The sequence below is a fragment of the Balaenoptera borealis genome (assembly GCF_965194805.1).
Source record: "Balaenoptera borealis genome assembly, chromosome: 8".
Classification (NCBI taxonomy): domain Eukaryota; kingdom Metazoa; phylum Chordata; class Mammalia; order Artiodactyla; family Balaenopteridae; genus Balaenoptera; species Balaenoptera borealis.
This window is the reverse complement of record NC_138865.1, coordinates 18,022,303-18,042,379: the sequence shown is the minus strand read 5'-3', so window position 1 is coordinate 18,042,379 and position 20,077 is coordinate 18,022,303. Positions and strand designations below refer to the sequence as shown.

Sequence of the window (20,077 nt, the reverse complement as noted above, 5' to 3'; positions counted from 1 at the left end):
TGAGAAAGCTTGTTCTGAAGAAACTCTAAGGGTGCAGCTGAGCAGCCCTTTGAAGAAGAGATCATAGGTGTGATATTAATTTAATTAGTCATCTCAGCAGAGGCCAGGAGTAGAGAAGGGACACTGCCAGTTGGAACTAAAGGGGACAGAGAAAGCCAGGCAGAATGAGGAAGGCTGTCAGAATTCTTGGATTCTACAGAATGGGAGACTAGAGCAATTTGGCTGTGAATGTGTACTCCTCTTGAAGAAAAGGGAAGAAGGACCCCAAAGGTGATTCCGAGGTCATCGGGTCTGTCAACCCCACCACAGGCCCAGGGGGCCTCAGTTTCAAAGTGTGAGATTGTCGCCCTCACAGAGTCATGGTGTAGGTGGGGGCCCTACAGAGAGCTGCAGTGTGGGTGGCACCCCACCAAGCTGAAGGAGCGGGGCTTCCCCACCGAGCTGTGGGGATGATGTTGCCACCCCAGCAGGCCTGGAGGGCAAAACATCAAACTAAAGAGGGTTATTCTCGTACCTTAAGATCTAATGGGATTGGCCTTGCTAGGCTTTGGACTAGCTTGGAAACTGTCACCCCTTCCTCCTTTCCTATTTCTTCCTTCTGGAGTAGGGATGTCTATTCTATGCCAGTCCCAACATCGTATTTGGAAACACTTAACTTGTTTGGGTCACAGATTTACAGCTACAGAGGAATTTTGCCTCAGGATGAATAGTACCTCCAGTCTCACCCATATGTGATTTAGATGGTGTTTAGATCAGACTTTGGACTTTAAATTTTACAGTTGATGTTGGAACGAGTTAAGGCTTTTGAGGCTGTTGGGATAGAATGAATGTATTTTGCATACAATAAGGACACGAATTTGGGGTACCAGGGGCAGAATGCTATGGACGTATATCCCCCCCACCAATTCTTATGTTGAAGCCCTACCCTTCAATGTATTTGGGGACAGGGCCTTTGGGAGGTAATTAGGGCATGGGAATGGAGCTTTCATAATGGGTTTAGTGCCCTTAAAAGAAAAGACACAAGAGAGATCCCTCTTTCTCTCTGCCACGTGAGGACGCGGTAAGAAGACAACCATCTGAAAAGTAGGAAGAGAGCTCTCACCAGGAACTGAATATGGCACCTTGATCTTGGACTTCCAACCTTCAGAACTGTTAAGAAATTACCGTCTGTTTTTCAAGCCACCAGGTCTATGGCATTTTGTTATAGCCGTCCAAGCTGATGAAGACACAGAGAATATATAAGATGGTCTAATATACATATATCCAGGGTTCTAGAAGTAGAGACAGGAGAGAATGAGTAGAAGTAACATATGAAAAAGATAATATTATGTTCTAGATGAGATGAAGAATGTGTATTATCAGTGAATGAAGCAAAATAGATCACATGGAGGATACATTTTTTTTAACCTGAAACTAATCACACGTCAAGAAACTGGAGAACACAAAAGACAACAGACAGTCTTCCAAAAAACAATTAGCAAGGAAACTGATCACCCACCATGAAAGGGTGTATTGATGGCATAATTTGAAAAAAACAGTAACAAAAACCATATTCGATGGAATAAATACTCAAAGTTCTGAAAGGAAAAACTTTTCCTCTGGAACTGATTACCCTGTCACATTATAATTTATAAAAGTTCACCAACAAGGGAACTGATAAATTATTTTTAATGTATGCATACAATGCAAAATTATAAATAATTAAAAAATTAAAGAACATCTAATATATCCATTTTTCTTAAAGTAAGAATGTTGAAAGAAGAAGCCAAAGGCAATATGATTTACATGACACCATATATAACCAAAAATATTGTTATTATACATAATTTTGATTATCTACAACTCTGCTAAAAGCATAAACATTTTTATAAGATGGATATATACCAAGTTCTTGATGGTGGCTATCTTTCTCATTGTTGGTGAGAGGTGTAAGATGGGACAACCCTTATGGAAAACAACATGAAGTTTCCTCAAAAAGTTAAAAATATAACTACCATGTGATCCAGCAGTCCCACTTCTGGGTATGTATCCAAAAGAATTCAAAGCAGGATCTCAAAGAGATATTTGCACACCCACATTCATCGTAGCATTATCCAAAATACCCAAGACGTGAAGAAACCCAAATGTCCATCAACAGATGAAGGGATAATGGGGTCTATAAACACAAGGAACTATTTCCTTCCTTGAAATAAAAGGAAACCATGTCTCATGCTACAACATGGATAAACCTCTAAGACATTATGCTAAGTGAAATAAGCCACTCATCAAAGGACATATCATAGCCACTCACATGAAGTATCTACAGTAGTTAAAATCATAGAAACATACAAAGGTGATTGTCAAGATCTCAGGGAGGAGGAGGGAGAATTAGGGAGTCTCTGCTGTCCCAACCCCCGCCTGGGTCCTGGGGAAGGAATCAGAACTCAGAACCGGGAGAAGAGGCTTTGGCCAGCAGGGAAGGAGGGGGGTGGTGAGGCCCAGGGCGGTCCACAAAGGATCAGAGCATCTGAGTGCATTAGGAGGAAGGGGCTTCAGAGGTGGGCCAGCACAGGCCATGACGGGGGCTAAGCAGGCTGCGAGGGGGGGCAGTTCAGGGAAACAGCAGGGGTCTGCTCCCTGCCCCTCATTGTTTGCTCGTCTCACCCTTATGAGCGGGTCATTTCCCCTGCTCTGATGATTCGAAGTCTCTGCCGGCAACCGCAGGACGGTGACTGAGGCCTCCACACTCCTCAGCATGGATCCCAGCTCCCACCCAGATCTGGGGCCACAGACACCTCTCCCCCACCCCTGCTGCCCCTGTGAGCAAGCTGTTCTTGTGAAACACGGTCATAGTTTGTCAGGAGGAACTGTTTTCTATGGGAATACAAATCAGTGTTGATACCAATACACACACATGTCCAGCCATGGGTGGAAAGGGAAGGGACAGTAGTTCTGGGGTGTCTTTGCACACCCCTAGGCCCCTAAGGCCAGTCCCCACAGCCACAGCCAGATGGGTCCTCCTCCCTCAGTTGAAAGAGATGCTGCTGCACAGAAATCCCACAAGTTCCACAAAGGGGCCCAACTGTCGTTTCCCTTAGACACACCTGTAACAGGTGCCCCATGAATTTCCCCGCGCCCATTCCCCTCGTTGCATCCTCACTGGGATTAAGAGGTAGCTGCCTCAACCACTCTCCACATTGCAGTAATCCCAGTGGGACTAGAGAACGCTCCCGCTATGACGAGGCAGACAGTCCTGTCCCCATGGCCAAGACTTTTCCTCTCTGGTCAGGCCACCCCCACAGGAAACCCTGGATGAGCGGAGGGTCACCCCAGCGCCATCGCCTGGCCACTTCAGGGAAGCAGAGAGCAGCTCCATAAAGACAAGGGCCGTCTCCAGGCTCCGTCCTAGAAACTGGTTAGTGTCCAGAGGGCTGAGAGGCACAAAAGCAGCTCTCCCTCCCCAGACGGTTCAGGGATGCAGAAGATGCTACAGATGCCCCAGAAGGCCCCTAGCCAAGCAGGCTTTAGAGAAGCGGATGGTGAGGGGGTCCCTGGGGAAAGTGAGAGCTGTGCGTTCCCAGGGGCAGCCTGAGGAGTCCTTGTCTATGTGGAGGAAAGGTTTGGCCACCTGTAGATCCATAGCTCCTGTGACCTCCCTCACCCTTCCTTCCTCTCAGGATCGCTCTCTGTGGAGCAGCTCCACACGAAGAAGATGACAGTGGCCTGAGAGCATTTCCCACCAAAACTATCTTTATTCACAATTTTCATACATCACTCCAAAGGTCCTGCTCACACCCACCTCCCCCACCTCTCTAACCCCCCACAATCCCAGGATCAGCGCTGGGGTGAGGAGGAGCCCCTAGGCTCCCCTGGGGGGCTCGCCCTGGAGGGCCGGCCCGGCTGTTCCCTACTGGCTACAGTGCTTCCTCCTTCTTCCTCCTCTTCTCTGTGACAAACGGGTCACGCTTTCTCTTTCTCGGCTGTGAGGGGCGAGCCAGCCCCAGAGCCAAGGCTGGCCTCTTAGAGACCCCGTGGCCAGCCCCGGGGATGGGCCGCTTCTCAGCAGCGGCTGGGCGCCCACACAGGGCCCGCTTCCTCGACTTGGGAGCGGCTGCTGGAGCTGGGCTGGGGCCTCTTCTCTGAGGGGAAGGGGCCTGGGGAGCACTCTGGGCCCCCCAACCTCCAGGGGAGGCCAGGCCTGAGGCAGGGGCAGGTGTCTGGGACAGCCCGCAAGGCGGCAGGCTCTGCGGAGAGGCCAAGAGGGAGGCCAGGCTGGGGAGCGCCTCCTTGTCCTCACTGGACGCGTCCCTGGGCCCTTGGGCCTCCCGAACGGGAGATGCCTCTCTGAGAACAGACGCATCCCTCGGTCCCAGTAGAGGGCCAGTGTGCCTTTGACCCTGGGGAGGGGAGGACCGTCCGGCCCGGAATGGAGAGACCTCCTGACGTCCGCGAGAGGGAACAAAGACTTTGGGCCTGAACGGGCCAGTGTCTGTTCGGATGGGCCTATGAAGAGCCTCACAATCAATCTCTGGTGGGCAGGCTTCATCACTGACCCCTCGATGGCGGTCTTGGTCGTGCCTCTGGGCATCTTGGCCGGCGTGGGACTCAGATGGACTTGAGCCCATTCCGGGTGCACTGTGGCTCGGGGCTGCCGGCCCACCTTCGTCCTCTTTCAAGTCCAGGAGTTGTTTCTGCACCAGCTGGTAGGAGGGAGGAGGACAGTGACAGCTCCACTCGCACGTGTGAGAGGAGGAGCACTGGGCAGTGGGACAATGGCCCTGGGGGGGAGGAGGGGACGGGTGACCCCAGGACTAGACTCCAAATACAGACACGGTGGCACTCCTGCCATCCTCCTGCACCTTATTCCCAGCTGTGTGTCCTTCCCTCCGCTCCCGGCTCCCCATCCTCTCCTTCCTATCACCCTGCGCTGCACCCACCCCAGAGAGGGCCCTTCCCCATGCCAGGCCTCCGAGGCACGGAAGGGACGGACAGAGCCATGTGGGCCTCCTGTTCTGGGGCCCTACCTCTCCCCTACTCGCTGGGGTCCCTCCGTGCCCTGGTCTTCCTGGGTGTCCCTTGTCTCCCCTGTTCTACCTGCGATCCCTCCCTCCTCTGGCTCCCCTGGGCCACCTGGTTTCCCCTGTCCCCTGGATCACCTGGGGTCCCCCCTCCCCTGGAGTCCCCTGGCTCCCTAAGTGTCCCTCTCCCTCCCCTGGCTCACTTCTTCAGGGGTGAGTCCTTCCTCCTGCTTCAGCTCCTTAGCAAGGGCCAAGAGATCCAGCTGTGGGTCTGGGGAAAACAATTCTGCCAGGGATCGAGGGTGAATGACTGCCTCCACCTGGGACAGAAAGAAGAGGCTGTGAGCATCCTTGGCCAGGAGTGGCCTGTGACACAAGAAGACCAGGAGGGAAAGTGAAAAGCAGAGACCCAGCCCCACTCTCCTCCACAAGGCGGGGATGGTCAGCACACACACACACACACACACACATGCACATACACAGTCACACACAAAAGAGCACATATACAGATGCACATACACAGACACACAAAGGCATACACACAGATACAAACATATACACACATACATCTGCGTCAACCTCCCCTAACACCGGGCTCAGGAACAAGGAGCTGAGCTTAAGTCCCATCGGCCTGAGCAGAACCCAGATCTTGGGTGCTGAGAGTTCCATGCCCTGGCATCTTGTAGACCCCAGGCTCCAGGCCCAGCCTACCTTGGTGACAGAGTCTTCCCGGGAACGCAGCTCGTCAGTGTAGCTCAAGAGACACGGGTCCAAGCAGGTGTCGTCCTCTTCCTGCTTCAGCTCATTTCCGTCCTTTCCACATTCTGCATGTGACTTGCCTCTGGCTGAGTGGACGGGCCCCACCAGCGCCTCCATCCTGTCCACATACTCCCTCACAGTCTCAGGGGGAATCTCCTTGGGCGCCTTGGGCTCCGGGGTCCGCTGGGATCTGTGTGGCTTCGGGTGCGAGGGCTGGGCCCTGGGGCCGGACATCCTGGGAGCACAGGCTGAGGCAGAGCAGGAGGAAGGGAAGGAAGGTGAGGGACTCCCGGTCCACCTCCTGACCACCGAGCGCACGTTGGTGAGGGCATTGTTTGGGGGGCGTTGATGTGGGTGTGGGAGGGGTCAGGACCATCTGAAGCCTCATGCACAGTTGGAGAGGGGAGGTTAGGGGGTCATCTAAGAGAGTCACAAGTAAGGAAGTGGGGAACCTCCAATTTTCTAGGGGCCTCCCCATCAAGCCCACTTCTTAGGCAGCCTTAGTGTGGGGTCCTTTGACAGGGAGGTGTGAGAGGAGTTACAAAACTGACCAAGTCAATACCCCGTAGTGACAAGGGGCAGCTGAGACCCCACCCCCCCACACCCCGCCTCGGTGGCTGTTTTGGTTGAAAGACCAATGCCCCTGTCTTGAAAGAAAAGGATCCACATGGGGACGGTGGCCAAGCCTCGGCCCCTGTTACCTGTGCCTTCAGCTCCAGTGGGAAGCTGGGTGCCTGGCTGAAGGCGCACTTTCGGGGCTGGGGGCCCCCGAGGATCCAGCTTCGGTGGGGCTGGAGGAGGCAGGTCCTGCGCGCACTGCCTCCACTGCAAATGCTGAATGTGCGTCTCCTCCTCGGCCGCAAATTCCATGAACCTGGGGGGTGACGGAGGCACAGGCCACCCTGAGAAAAAGGCCTGGGTTCTGGAGCCCAACAGAGGCAGCCAAGAATGAGGCACTGGGAGAGGATGTGCCTTGGGGCCGTCAAGGCCCTGTGAGGTGCTGTCCACAGCAGAGAGCTGCTCCTGGAAGTGATAACAAGATCTGGGACCCTTCCTGCCTCACCAGCACCGGAGGGCATGCAACAGCATAGACCCAGGTCGCTGAATTGAACCAGGTCAACGGGACACATGGCTGACCCAGGGGGCACCCTCCTCATGCCCCCGTCCCCATCCAGAACCACATGAAGGGCTGACAGCCAGAGGCTGGCACAGGCATGTGTTCCCCACAGGGGTCCTTGCCCGAATCCAGGACACTGGGCTAGGACTGAGAGTCCTGGAACATAGACCTGGAGACAGGGCCCAGGAGAGGCTGGACGATGTGGATGCTGAGCTTAGAGGAGAGGCCTTCCCTTCCTCTGAGAGGCGCTCGTTTGTTTGCTTTTGTTTCTTACACCAAGGGGATTACCATGGAGCAAACACTGGAAGGGCCGGAGACCCTTGGGCCGACGACAGCTGGCTTCCCCAGCCTCTTCAGGGATGCCAGGGTACCCACTCAGGGCACTTTTCATGAGGAGAGGTGGTCCCAAATCTATGTGAAGTGGCCGCCAGCCACCCACCACTAAGGAAGCAGCAGGCTGGCGGGTGGAGCTCTTTCCCCGGCCCAGCCCGTATGGCCGGAGTTGGACCCCTACTGGACTCACAGCTTCACCCTGCCCCGTCCTGAGACCTTCATGTCAAGGCCAGGGTAGGTCAAAATCAGGGGAAGGCAGAGCTCCTGGTGGAGGAAGGACAGAAGTCTCAAACTCTCAAGGTGAGGCAGGGGTTTCTGGAGGACAGTAGGGCCCCTGGGCTGCGGGGCCCCTGTGCTGGGTGACAGCCCTTCTCCTCTGTCCTCTCTGATGAGCACCCCCACGGCCAGACCCTGCCCTCACCCACTCGCCTCACCCTCCACGCAGCCCCTGGGCCCAGGACGCTGACTCACTTTTCCGCCCTCTCGTAGTAGATCATCCGGTCAAGGTTGCTCAAGCGCCGCCATTCCTGCACGGCCCTCCGCAGTCCCTCCTCCAGTGGCATGGTGGGATTCAGGCGGGCCACGGATCGAAGCACTGGGCTGTAAGCCCTCGGGGTCAGTCTCCGGGCCCAGCCCAGCCCCCACCTGCCTGACCCCACCCGCCCATGTGGACCACACATCACTCAACCCAGAATGACTGAGCAACAGGAGGGTGAGAGGCGGGCGTCTGGGAGGGCAAAGACAAGCCTTCCCGGCCACTGCTGTCACCGCCTCACACTCACTCAAGGATGACCATCCACTCCCAGGCTAGAGCTGGGACATTGTGCCTTGGGGAGCTCTTTTCCTCCTCAAGGCTGCATTTTCATAAGAAAAATCACCATCATCAATGAGGCATGGCATGTGCCAAGCCATCTGCTAACACTTCATAGATTAGCCCAAGGAGTCTTCGGCACAGTCCTCTGAGTGAAGTGTAATTGTCCCCTTTTTACCAGGGACCGGAGGTTTAGGATGGAAATGCTTGCCAGGCTCACAACTCTAGTGGGAGAGAGCCCACGCCCTTGGGAGAGCTCTACCATCACCCTGTTCCTAGTGGAATTCTCCACAACGAAGTGGAGGCATGCATAAAGCGCTCTCCTGGGCCCCGCGCTCCTCCCCCTCCTCTGAAGTGACCTCCCCTGGTCATGTACGCTCAAGTCCTGTATGAAAGGACACGGCACCACAGGAGAGTGCGGCATCCACTCCTGGGCTCCTCACCTTACACCACGACCCTCTCTGACTGCAAGTCTTCAGTCCGTATTACCATGAGAATCATGGAAGAGCAAGCTGGCCAGACTCACAGGGTGGTGGGGCCCGTTGAGATAGGGCACATTTCAGTCCTGATGTCACGGACTGGCAGGCCCACCCATGTGACCGACAATGTGCCCTCTCATAGCATGGACATCGCCCTCACACCTTCCTTCCAGTATCCCTAGAAACCTAACGTGCGAGTCCATCCCCAGTTCCTCTTTATCTAAAAGCTCCCATAAGCTCAGGACCCCCTGAGCGTTCACTCACATGAGAAAGCAGGAGAAAGCTTCTGCATCAGGACTCAGGGGAAAGTGTCTCAGGGCCAGGGGCTTGATGTGCTGCCAACGTCGGAAGTTACTGTACTCTCTCTGGGTGTTAGAGGAGCCATCCTGCGAGGCGTTGGACTGGTTGGTGGCCAGGCGGCCCTCCCTGGAAGTGCCATGTGGCCATGGCCCAGAGCTCACTGGGCGAATGATAGGGGTCAGCTGGGCAGCTGGTGGTGGAGCTTGAGGAGGAAAGCCTGGGGTCCAGCCTCCCTTGCCAGCCTGACGTCCTCGAGAGGGAACAAAGACTCTGAGCACGAACGGGCCAGTGTCTGTTCGGATGGGCCTATGAAGAGCCTCACAATCAGTCTCTTGTGGGCAGGCTTCATCACTGACCCCTCGATGGCGGTCTTGGTCGTGCCTCTGGGCATCTTGGCCGGCGTGGGACTCAGATGGACTTGAGCCCATTCCGGGTGCACTGTGGCTCGGGGCTGCCGGCCCACCTTCGTCCTCTTTCAAGTCCAGGAGTTGTTTCTGCACCAGCTGGTAGGAGGGAGGAGGACAGTGACAGCTCCACTCGCACGTGTGAGAGGAGGAGCACTGGGCAGTGGGACAATGGCCCTGGGGGGGAGGAGGGGACGGGTGACCCCAGGACTAGACTCCAAATACAGACACGGTGGCATTCCTGCCATCCTCCTGCACCTTATTCCCAGCTGTGTGTCCTTCCCTCCGCTCCCGGCTCCCCATCCTCTCCTTCCTATCACCCTGCGCTGCACCCACCCCAGAGAGGGCCCTTCCCCATGCCAGGCCTCCGAGGCACGGAAGGGACGGACAGAGCCATGTGGGCCTCCTGTTCTGGGGCCCTACCTCTCCCCTGCTCGCTGGGGTCCCTCCGTGCCCTGGTCTTCCTGGGTGTCCCTTGTCTCCCCTGTTCTACCTGCGATCCCTCCCTCCTCTGGCTCCCCTGGGCCACCTGGTTTCCCCTGTCCCCTGGATCACCTGGGGTCCCCCCTCCCCTGGAGTCCCCTGGCTCCCTAAGTGTCCCTCTCCCTCCCCTGGCTCACTTCTTCAGGGGTGAGTCCTTCCTCCTGCTTCAGCTCCTCAGCAAGGGCCAAGAGATCCAGCTGTGGGTCTGGGGAAAACAATTCTGCCAGGAAGCGAGGGTGAATGACTGCCTCCACCTGGGACAGAAAGAAGAGGCTGTGAGCATCCTTGGCCAGGAGTGGCCTGTGACACAAGAAGACCAGGAGGGAAAGTGAAAAGCAGAGACCCACCCCCACTCTCCTCCACAAGGCGGGGATGGTCAGCACACACACACACACACACACACACATGCACATACACAGTCACACACAAAAGAGCACATATACAGATGCACATACACAGACACACAAAGGCATACACACAGACACAAACATATACACGCATACATCTGCGTCAACCTCCCCTAACACCGGGCTCAGGAACAAGGAGCTGAGCTTAAGTCCCATCGGCCTGAGCAGAACCCAGATCTTGGGTGCTGAGAGTTCCATGCCCTGGCATCTTGTAGACCCCAGGCTCCAGGCCCAGCCTACCTTGGTGACAGAGTCTTCCCGGGAACGCAGCTCGTCAGTGTAGCTCAAGAGACACGGGTCCAAGCAGGTGTCGTCCTCTTCCTGCTTCAGCTCATTTCCGTCCTTTCCACATTCTGCATGTGACTTGCCTCTGGCTGAGTGGACGGGCCCCACCAGCGCCTCCATCCTGTCCACATACTCCCTCACAGTCTCAGGGGGAATCTCCTTGGGCGCCTTGGGCTCCGGGGTCCGCTGGGATCTGTGTGGCTTCGGGTGCGAGGGCTGGGCCCTGGGGCCGGACATCCTGGGAGCACAGGCTGAGGCAGAGCAGGAGGAAGGGAAGGAAGGTGAGGGACTCCCGGTCCACCTCCTGACCACCGAGCGCACGTTGGTGAGGGCATTGTTTGGGGGGCGTTGATGTGGGTGTGGGAGGGGTCAGGACCATCTGAAGCCTCATGCACAGTTGGAGAGGGGAGGTTAGGGGGTCATCTAAGAGAGTCACAAGTAAGGAAGTGGGGAACCTCCAATTTTCTAGGGGCCTCCCCATCAAGCCCACTTCTTAGGCAGCCTTAGTGTGGGGTCCTTTGACAGGGAGGTGTGAGAGGAGTTACAAAACTGACCAAGTCAATACCCCGTAGTGACAAGGGGCAGCTGAGACCCCACCCCCCCACACCCCGCCTCGGTGGCTGTTTTGGTTGAAAGACCAATGCCCCTGTCTTGAAAGAAAAGGATCCACATGGGGACGGTGGCCAAGCCTCGGCCCCTGTTACCTGTGCCTTCAGCTCCAGTGGGAAGCTGGGTGCCTGGCTGAAGGCGCACTTTCGGGGCTGGGGGCCCCCGAGGATCCAGCTTCGGTGGGGCTGGAGGAGGCAGGTCCTGCGCGCACTGCCTCCACTGCAAATGCTGAATGTGCGTCTCCTCCTCGGCCGCAAATTCCATGAACCTGGGGGGTGACGGAGGCACAGGCCACCCTGAGAAAAAGGCCTGGGTTCTGGAGCCCAACAGAGGCAGCCAAGAATGAGGCACTGGGAGAGGATGTGCCTTGGGGCCGTCAAGGCCCTGTGAGGTGCTGTCCACAGCAGAGAGCTGCTCCTGGAAGTGATAACAAGATCTGGGACCCTTCCTGCCTCACCAGCACCGGAGGGCATGCAACAGCATAGACCCAGGTCGCTGAATTGAACCAGGTCAACGGGACACATGGCTGACCCAGGGGGCACCCTCCTCATGCCCCCGTCCCCATCCAGAACCACATGAAGGGCTGACAGCCAGAGGCTGGCACAGGCATGTGTTCCCCACAGGGGTCCTTGCCCGAATCCAGGACACTGGGCTAGGACTGAGAGTCCTGGAACATAGACCTGGAGACAGGGCCCAGGAGAGGCTGGACGATGTGGATGCTGAGCTTAGAGGAGAGGCCTTCCCTTCCTCTGAGAGGCGCTCGTTTGTTTGCTTTTGTTTCTTACACCAAGGGGATTACCATGGAGCAAACACTGGAAGGGCCGGAGACCCTTGGGCCGACGACAGCTGGCTTCCCCAGCCTCTTCAGGGATGCCAGGGTACCCACTCAGGGCACTTTTCATGAGGAGAGGTGGTCCCAAATCTATGTGAAGTGGCCGCCAGCCACCCACCACTAAGGAAGCAGCAGGCTGGCGGGTGGAGCTCTTTCCCCGGCCCAGCCCGTATGGCCGGAGTTGGACCCCTACTGGACTCACAGCTTCACCCTGCCCCGTCCTGAGACCTTCATGTCAAGGCCAGGGTAGGTCAAAATCAGGGGAAGGCAGAGCTCCTGGTGGAGGAAGGACAGAAGTCTCAAACTCTCAAGGTGAGGCAGGGGTTTCTGGAGGACAGTAGGGCCCCTGGGCTGCGGGGCCCCTGTGCTGGGTGACAGCCCTTCTCCTCTGTCCTCTCTGATGAGCACCCCCACGGCCAGACCCTGCCCTCACCCACTCGCCTCACCCTCCACGCAGCCCCTGGGCCCAGGACGCTGACTCACTTTTCCGCCCTCTCGTAGTAGATCATCCGGTCAAGGTTGCTCAAGCGCCGCCATTCCTGCACGGCCCTCCGCAGTCCCTCCTCCAGCGGCATGGTGGGATTCAGGCGGGCCACGGATCGAAGCACTGGGCTGTAAGCCCTCGGGGTCAGTCTCCGGGCCCAGCCCAGCCCCCACCTGCCTGACCCCACCCGCCCATGTGGACCACACATCACTCAACCCAGAATGACTGAGCAACAGGAGGGTGAGAGGCGGGCGTCTGGGAGGGCAAAGACAAGCCTTCCCGGCCACTGCTGTCACCGCCTCACACTCACTCAAGGATGACCATCCACTCCCAGGCTAGAGCTGGGACATTGTGCCTTGGGGAGCTCTTTTCCTCCTCAAGGCTGCATTTTCATAAGAAAAATCACCATCATCAATGAGGCATGGCATGTGCCAAGCCATCTGCTAACACTTCATAGATTAGCCCAAGGAGTCTTCGGCACAGTCCTCTGAGTGAAGTGTAATTGTCCCCTTTTTACCAGGGACCGGAGGTTTAGGATGGAAATGCTTGCCAGGCTCACAACTCTAGTGGGAGAGAGCCCACGCCCTTGGGAGAGCTCTACCATCACCCTGTTCCTAGTGGAATTCTCCACAACGAAGTGGAGGCATGCATAAAGCGCTCTCCTGGGCCCCGCGCTCCTCCCCCTCCTCTGAAGTGACCTCCCCTGGTCATGTATGCTCAAGTCCTGTATGAAAGGACACGGCACCACAGGAGAGTGCGGCATCCACTCCTGGGCTCCTCACCTTACACCACGACCCTCTCTGACTGCAAGTCTTCAGTCCGTATTACCATGAGAATCATGGAAGAGCAAGCTGGCCAGACTCACAGGGTGGTGGGGCCAGTTGAGAAAGGGCACATTTCAGTCCTGATGTCACGGACTGGCAGGCCCACCCATGTGACCGACAATGTGCCCTCTCATAGCATGGACATCGCCCTCACACCTTCCTTCCAGTATCCCTAGAAACCTAACGTGCGAGTCCATCCCCAGTTCCTCTTTATCTAAAAGCTCCCATAAGCTCAGGACCCCCTGAGCGTTCACTCACATGAGAAAGCAGGAGAAAGCTTCTGCATCAGGACTCAGGGGAAAGTGTCTCCGGGCCAGGGGCTTGAAGCGCTGCCAACGTCGGAAGTTACTGTACTCTCTCTGGGTGTTAGAGGAGCCATCCTGCGAGGCGTTGGACTGGTTGGTGGCCAGGCGGCCCTCCCTGGAAGTGCCATGTGGCCATGGCCCAGAGCTCACTGGGCGAATGATAGGGGTCAGCTGGGCAGCTGGTGGTGGAGCTTGAGGAGGAAAGCCTGGGGTCCAGCCTCCCTTGCCAGCCTGACGTCCTCGAGGGGGAACAAAGTCTCTGAGCACGAACGGGCCAGTGTCTGTTCGGATGGGCCTATGAAGAGCCTCACAATCAGTCTCTTGTGGGCAGGCTTCATCACTGACCCCTCGATGGCGGTCTTGGTCGTGCCTCTGGGCATCTTGGCCGGCGTGGGACTCAGATGGACTTGAGCCCATTCCGGGTGCACTGTGGCTCGGGGCTGCCGGCCCACCTTCGTCCTCTTTCAAGTCCAGGAGTTGTTTCTGCACCAGCTGGTAGGAGGGAGGAGGACAGTGACAGCTCCACTCGCACGTGTGAGAGGAGGAGCACTGGGCAGTGGGACAATGGCCCTGGGGAGGAGGAGGGGACGGGTGACCCCAGGACTAGACTCCAAATACAGACACGGTGGCACTCCTGCCATCCTCCTGCACCTTATTCCCAGCTGTGTGTCCTTCCCTCCGCTCCCGGCTCCCCATCCTCTCCTTCCTATCACCCTGCGCTGCACCCACCCCAGAGAGGGCCCTTCCCCATGCCAGGCCTCCGAGGCACGGAAGGGACGGACAGAGCCATGTGGGCCTCCTGTTCTGGGGCCCTACCTCTCCCCTGCTCGCTGGGGTCCCTCCGTGCCCTGGTCTTCCTGGGTGTCCCTTGTCTCCCCTGTTCTACCTGCGATCCCTCCCTCCTCTGGCTCCCCTGGGCCACCTGGTTTCCCCTGTCCCCTGGATCACCTGGGGTCCCCCCTCCCCTGGAGTCCCCTGGCTCCCTAAGTGTCCCTCTCCCTCCCCTGGCTCACTTCTTCAGGGGTGAGTCCTTCCTCCTGCTTCAGCTCCTCAGCAAGGGCCAAGAGATCCAGCTGTGGGTCTGGGGAAAACAATTCTGCCAGGAAGCGAGGGTGAATGACTGCCTCCACCTGGGACAGAAAGAAGAGGCTGTGAGCATCCTTGGCCAGGAGTGGCCTGTGACACAAGAAGACCAGGAGGGAAAGTGAAAAGCAGAGACCCACCCCCACTCTCCTCCACAAGGCGGGGATGGTCAGCACACACACACACACACACACACACATGCACATACACAGTCACACACAAAAGAGCACATATACAGATGCACATACACAGACACACAAAGGCATACACACAGACACAAACATATACACGCATACATCTGCGTCAACCTCCCCTAACACCGGGCTCAGGAACAAGGAGCTGAGCTTAAGTCCCATCGGCCTGAGCAGAACCCAGATCTTGGGTGCTGAGAGTTCCATGCCCTGGCATCTTGTAGACCCCAGGCTCCAGGCCCAGCCTACCTTGGTGACAGAGTCTTCCCGGGAACGCAGCTCGTCAGTGTAGCTCAAGAGACACGGGTCCAAGCAGGTGTCGTCCTCTTCCTGCTTCAGCTCATTTCCGTCCTTTCCACATTCTGCATGTGACTTGCCTCTGGCTGAGTGGACGGGCCCCACCAGCGCCTCCATCCTGTCCACATACTCCCTCACAGTCTCAGGGGGAATCTCCTTGGGCGCCTTGGGCTCCGGGGTCCGCTGGGATCTGTGTGGCTTCGGGTGCGAGGGCTGGGCCCTGGGGCCGGACATCCTGGGAGCACAGGCTGAGGCAGAGCAGGAGGAAGGGAAGGAAGGTGAGGGACTCCCGGTCCACCTCCTGATCACCGAGCGCACGTTGGTGAGGGCATTGTTTGGGGGGCGTTGATGTGGGTGTGGGAGGGGTCAGGACCATCTGAAGCCTCATGCACAGTTGGAGAGGGGAGGTTAGGGGGTCATCTAAGAGAGTCACAAGTAAGGAAGTGGGGAACCTCCAATTTTCTAGGGGCCTCCCCATCAAGCCCACTTCTTAGGCAGCCTTAGTGTGGGGTCCTTTGACAGGGAGGTGTGAGAGGAGTTACAAAACTGACCAAGTCAATACCCCGTAGTGACAAGGGGCAGCTGAGACCCCACCCCCCCACACCCCGCCTCGGTGGCTGTTTTGGTTGAAAGACCAATGCCCCTGTCTTGAAAGAAAAGGATCCACATGGGGACGGTGGCCAAGCCTCGGCCCCTGTTACCTGTGCCTTCAGCTCCAGTGGGAAGCTGGGTGCCTGGCTGAAGGCGCACTTTCGGAGCTGGGGGCCCCCGAGGATCCAGCTTCGGTGGGGCTGGAGGAGGCAGGTCCTGCGCGCACTGCCTCCACTGCAAATGCTGAATGTGCGTCTCCTCCTCGGCCGCAAATTCCATGAACCTGGGGGGTGACGGAGGCACAGGCCACCCTGAGAAAAAGGCCTGGGTTCTGGAGCCCAACAGAGGCAGCCAAGAATGAGGCACTGGGAGAGGATGTGCCTTGGGGCCGTCAAGGCCCTGTGAGGTGCTGTCCACAGCAGAGAGCTGCTCCTGGAAGTGATAACAAGATCTGGGACCCTTCCTGCCTCACCAGCACCGGAGGGCATGCAACAGCATAGACCCAGGTCGCTGAATTGAACCAGGTCAACGGGACACATGGCTGACCCAGGGGGCACCCTCCTCATGCCCCCGTCCCCATCCAGAACCACATGAAGGGCTGACAGCCAGAGGCTGGCACAGGCATGTGTTCCCCACAGGGGTCCTTGCCCGAATCCAGGACACTGGGCTAGGACTGAGAGTCCTGGAACATAGACCTGGAGACAGGGCCCAGGAGAGGCTGGACGATGTGGATGCTGAGCTTAGAGGAGAGGCCTTCCCTTCCTCTGAGAGGCGCTCGTTTGTTTGCTTTTGTTTCTTACACCAAGGGGATTACCATGGAGCAAACACTGGAAGGGCCGGAGACCCTTGGGCCGACGACAGCTGGCTTCCCCAGCCTCTTCAGGGATGCCAGGGTACCCACTCAGGGCACTTTTCATGAGGAGAGGTGGTCCCAAATCTATGTGAAGTGGCCGCCAGCCACCCACCACTAAGGAAGCAGCAGGCTGGCGGGTGGAGCTCTTTCCCCGGCCCAGCCCGTATGGCCGGAGTTGGACCCCTACTGGACTCACAGCTTCACCCTGCCCCGTCCTGAGACCTTCATGTCAAGGCCAGGGTAGGTCAAAATCAGGGGAAGGCAGAGCTCCTGGTGGAGGAAGGACAGAAGTCTCAAACTCTCAAGGTGAGGCAGGCGTTTCTGGAGGACAGTAGGGCCCCTGGGCTGCGGGGCCCCTGTGCTGGGTGACAGCCCTTCTCCTCTGTCCTCTCTGATGAGCACCCCCACGGCCAGACCCTGCCCTCACCCACTCGCCTCACCCTCCACGCAGCCCCTGGGCCCAGGACGCTGACTCACTTTTCCGCCCTCTCGTAGTAGATCATCCGGTCAAGGTTGCTCAAGCGCCGCCATTCCTGCACGGCCCTCCGCAGTCCCTCCTCCAGCGGCATGGTGGGATTCAGGCGGGCCACGGATCGAAGCACTGGGCTGTAAGCCCTCGGGGTCAGTCTCCGGGCCCAGCCCAGCCCCCACCTGCCTGACCCCACCCGCCCATGTGGACCACACATCACTCAACCCAGAATGACTGAGCAACAGGAGGGTGAGAGGCGGGCGTCTGGGAGGGCAAAGACAAGCCTTCCCGGCCACTGCTGTCACCGCCTCACACTCACTCAAGGATGACCATCCACTCCCAGGCTAGAGCTGGGACATTGTGCCTTGGGGAGCTCTTTTCCTCCTCAAGGCTGCATTTTCATAAGAAAAATCACCATCATCAATGAGGCATGGCATGTGCCAAGCCATCTGCTAACACTTCATAGATTAGCCCAAGGAGTCTTCGGCACAGTCCTCTGAGTGAAGTGTAATTGTCCCCTTTTTACCAGGGACCGGAGGTTTAGGATGGAAATGCTTGCCAGGCTCACAACTCTAGTGGGAGAGAGCCCACGCCCTTGGGAGAGCTCTACCATCACCCTGTTCCTAGTGGAATTCTCCACAACGAAGTGGAGGCATGCATAAAGCGCTCTCCTGGGCCCCGCGCTCCTCCCCCTCCTCTGAAGTGACCTCCCCTGGTCATGTACGCTCAAGTCCTGTATGAAAGGACACGGCACCACAGGAGAGTGCGGCATCCACTCCTGGGCTCCTCACCTTACACCACGACCCTCTCTGACTGCAAGTCTTCAGTCCGTATTACCATGAGAATCATGGAAGAGCAAGCTGGCCAGACTCACAGGGTGGTGGGGCCCGTTGAGATAGGGCACATTTCAGTCCTGATGTCACGGACTGGCAGGCCCACCCATGTGACCGACAATGTGCCCTCTCATAGCATGGACATCGCCCTCACACCTTCCTTCCAGTATCCCTAGAAACCTAACGTGCGAGTCCATCCCCAGTTCCTCTTTATCTAAAAGCTCCCATAAGCTCAGGACCCCCTGAGCGTTCACTCACATGAGAAAGCAGGAGAAAGCTTCTGCATCAGGACTCAGGGGAAAGTGTCTCCGGGCCAGGGGCTTGAAGCGCTGCCAACGTCGGAAGTTACTGTACTCTCTCTGGGTGTTAGAGGAGCCATCCTGCGAGGCGTTGGACTGGTTGGTGGCCAGGCGGCCCTCCCTGGAAGTGCCATGTGGCCATGGCCCAGAGCTCACTGGGCGAATGATAGGGGTCAGCTGGGCAGCTGGTGGTGGAGCTTGAGGAGGAAAGCCTGGGGTCCAGCCTCCCTTGCCAGCCTGACGTCCTCGAGAGGGAACAAAGACTCTGAGCATGAACGGGCCAGTGTCTGTTCGGATGGGCCTATGAAGAGCCTCACAATCAGTCTCTTGTGGGCAGGCTTCATCACTGACCCCTCGATGGCGGTCTTGGTCGTGCCTCTGGGCATCTTGGCCGGCGTGGGACTCAGATGGACTTGAGCCCATTCCGGGTGCACTGTGGCTCGGGGCTGCCGGCCCACCTTCGTCCTCTTTCAAGTCCAGGAGTTGTTTCTGCACCAGCTGGTAGGAGGGAGGAGGACAGTGACAGCTCCACTCGCACGTGTGAGAGGAGGAGCACTGGGCAGTGGGACAATGGCCCTGGGGGGGAGGAGGGGACGGGTGACCCCAGGACTAGACTCCAAATACAGACACGGTGGCATTCCTGCCATCCTCCTGCACCTTATTCCCAGCTGTGTGTCCTTCCCTCCGCTCCCGGCTCCCCATCCTCTCCTTCCTATCACCCTGCGCTGCACCCACCCCAGAGAGGGCCCTTCCCCATGCCAGGCCTCCGAGGCACGGAAGGGACGGACAGAGCCATGTGGGCCTCCTGTTCTGGGGCCCTACCTCTCCCCTGCTCGCTGGGGTCCCTCCGTGCCCTGGTCTTCCTGGGTGTCCCTTGTCTCCCCTGTTCTACCTGCGATCCCTCCCTCCTCTGGCTCCCCTGGGCCACCTGGTTTCCCCTGTCCCCTGGATCACCTGGGGTCCCCCCTCCCCTGGAGTCCCCTGGCTCCCTAAGTGTCCCTCTCCCTCCCCTGGCTCACTTCTTCAGGGGTGAGTCCTTCCTCCTGCTTCAGCTCCTCAGCAAGGGCCAAGAGATCCAGCTGTGGGTCTGGGGAAAACAATTCTGCCAGGAAGCGAGGGTGAATGACTGCCTCCACCTGGGACAGAAAGAAGAGGCTGTGAGCATCCTTGGCCAGGAGTGGCCTGTGACACAAGAAGACCAGGAGGGAAAGTGAAAAGCAGAGACCCACCCCCACTCTCCTCCACAAGGCGGGGATGGTCAGCACACACACACACACACACACACACATGCACATACACAGTCACACACAAAAGAGCACATATACAGATGCACATACACAGACACACAAAGGCATACACACAGACACAAACATATACACGCATACATCTGCGTCAACCTCCCCTAACACCGGGCTCAGGAACAAGGAGCTGAGCTTAAGTCCCATCGGCCTGAGCAGAACCCAGATCTTGGGTGCTGAGAGTTCCATGCCCTGGCATCTTGTAGACCCCAGGCTCCAGGCCCAGCCTACCTTGGTGACAGAGTCTTCCCGGGAACGCAGCTCGTCAGTGTAGCTCAAGAGACACGGGTCCAAGCAGGTGTCGTCCTCTTCCTGCTTCAGCTCATTTCCGTCCTTTCCACATTCTGCATGTGACTTGCCTCTGGCTGAGTGGACGGGCCCCACCAGCGCCTCCATCCTGTCCACATACTCCCTCACAGTCTCAGGGGGAATCTCCTTGGGCGCCTTGGGCTCCGGGGTCCGCTGGGATCTGTGTGGCTTCGGGTGCGAGGGCTGGGCCCTGGGGCCGGACATCCTGGGAGCACAGGCTGAGGCAGAGCAGGAGGAAGGGAAGGAAGGTGAGGGACTCCCGGTCCACCTCCTGACCACCGAGCGCACGTTGGTGAGGGCATTGTTTGGGGGGCGTTGATGTGGGTGTGGGAGGGGTCAGGACCATCTGAAGCCTCATGCACAGTTGGAGAGGGGAGGTTAGGGGGTCATCTAAGAGAGTCACAAGTAAGGAAGTGGGGAACCTC

The 20,077-nt window shown here is 57.6% G+C and overlaps 3 protein-coding genes across 3 annotated transcripts in view; all 3 read right to left on the bottom strand.

Annotated features, from left to right (window-relative positions):
* Positions 1-3,893: 3,893 nt before the first annotated feature.
* The window catches only part of LOC309633799 (NUT family member 2F-like), a gene marked incomplete at both ends in the record, with an annotated part of 44,539 nt that continues 28,355 nt past the window's right edge, over positions 3,894-20,077 (bottom strand). Inside the window, one exon of the mRNA XM_082403046.1 lies at positions 3,894-4,679. Within this exon, the coding sequence (XP_082259172.1) occupies positions 3,894-4,679 (786 nt within the window). The remainder of the gene's footprint in view (positions 4,680-20,077) is intronic.
* Positions 8,757-10,768, bottom strand: LOC309633769 (NUT family member 2F-like; the record flags this gene model as incomplete). Its single annotated transcript, XM_082403028.1, has 3 exons — positions 10,331-10,768; positions 9,821-9,937; positions 8,757-9,299 (listed from the first exon to the last, which is right to left on the bottom strand). The coding sequence occupies exons 1-3, from the start codon at positions 10,610-10,612 to the stop codon at positions 8,757-8,759; spliced, it is 942 nt and encodes a 313-aa protein (XP_082259154.1). The 5' UTR covers positions 10,613-10,768.
* Positions 10,879-20,012, bottom strand: LOC309633768 (NUT family member 2B-like; the record flags this gene model as incomplete). Its single annotated transcript, XM_082403027.1, has 12 exons — positions 19,575-20,012; positions 19,065-19,181; positions 18,363-18,543; positions 18,005-18,200; positions 16,922-17,050; positions 15,818-15,874; positions 14,953-15,220; positions 14,443-14,559; positions 13,383-13,921; positions 12,300-12,428; positions 11,196-11,252; positions 10,879-10,891 (listed from the first exon to the last, which is right to left on the bottom strand). Exons 1-12 carry the CDS (start codon positions 19,854-19,856, stop codon positions 10,879-10,881), a joined length of 2,085 nt encoding a protein of 694 aa, XP_082259153.1. The 5' UTR covers positions 19,857-20,012.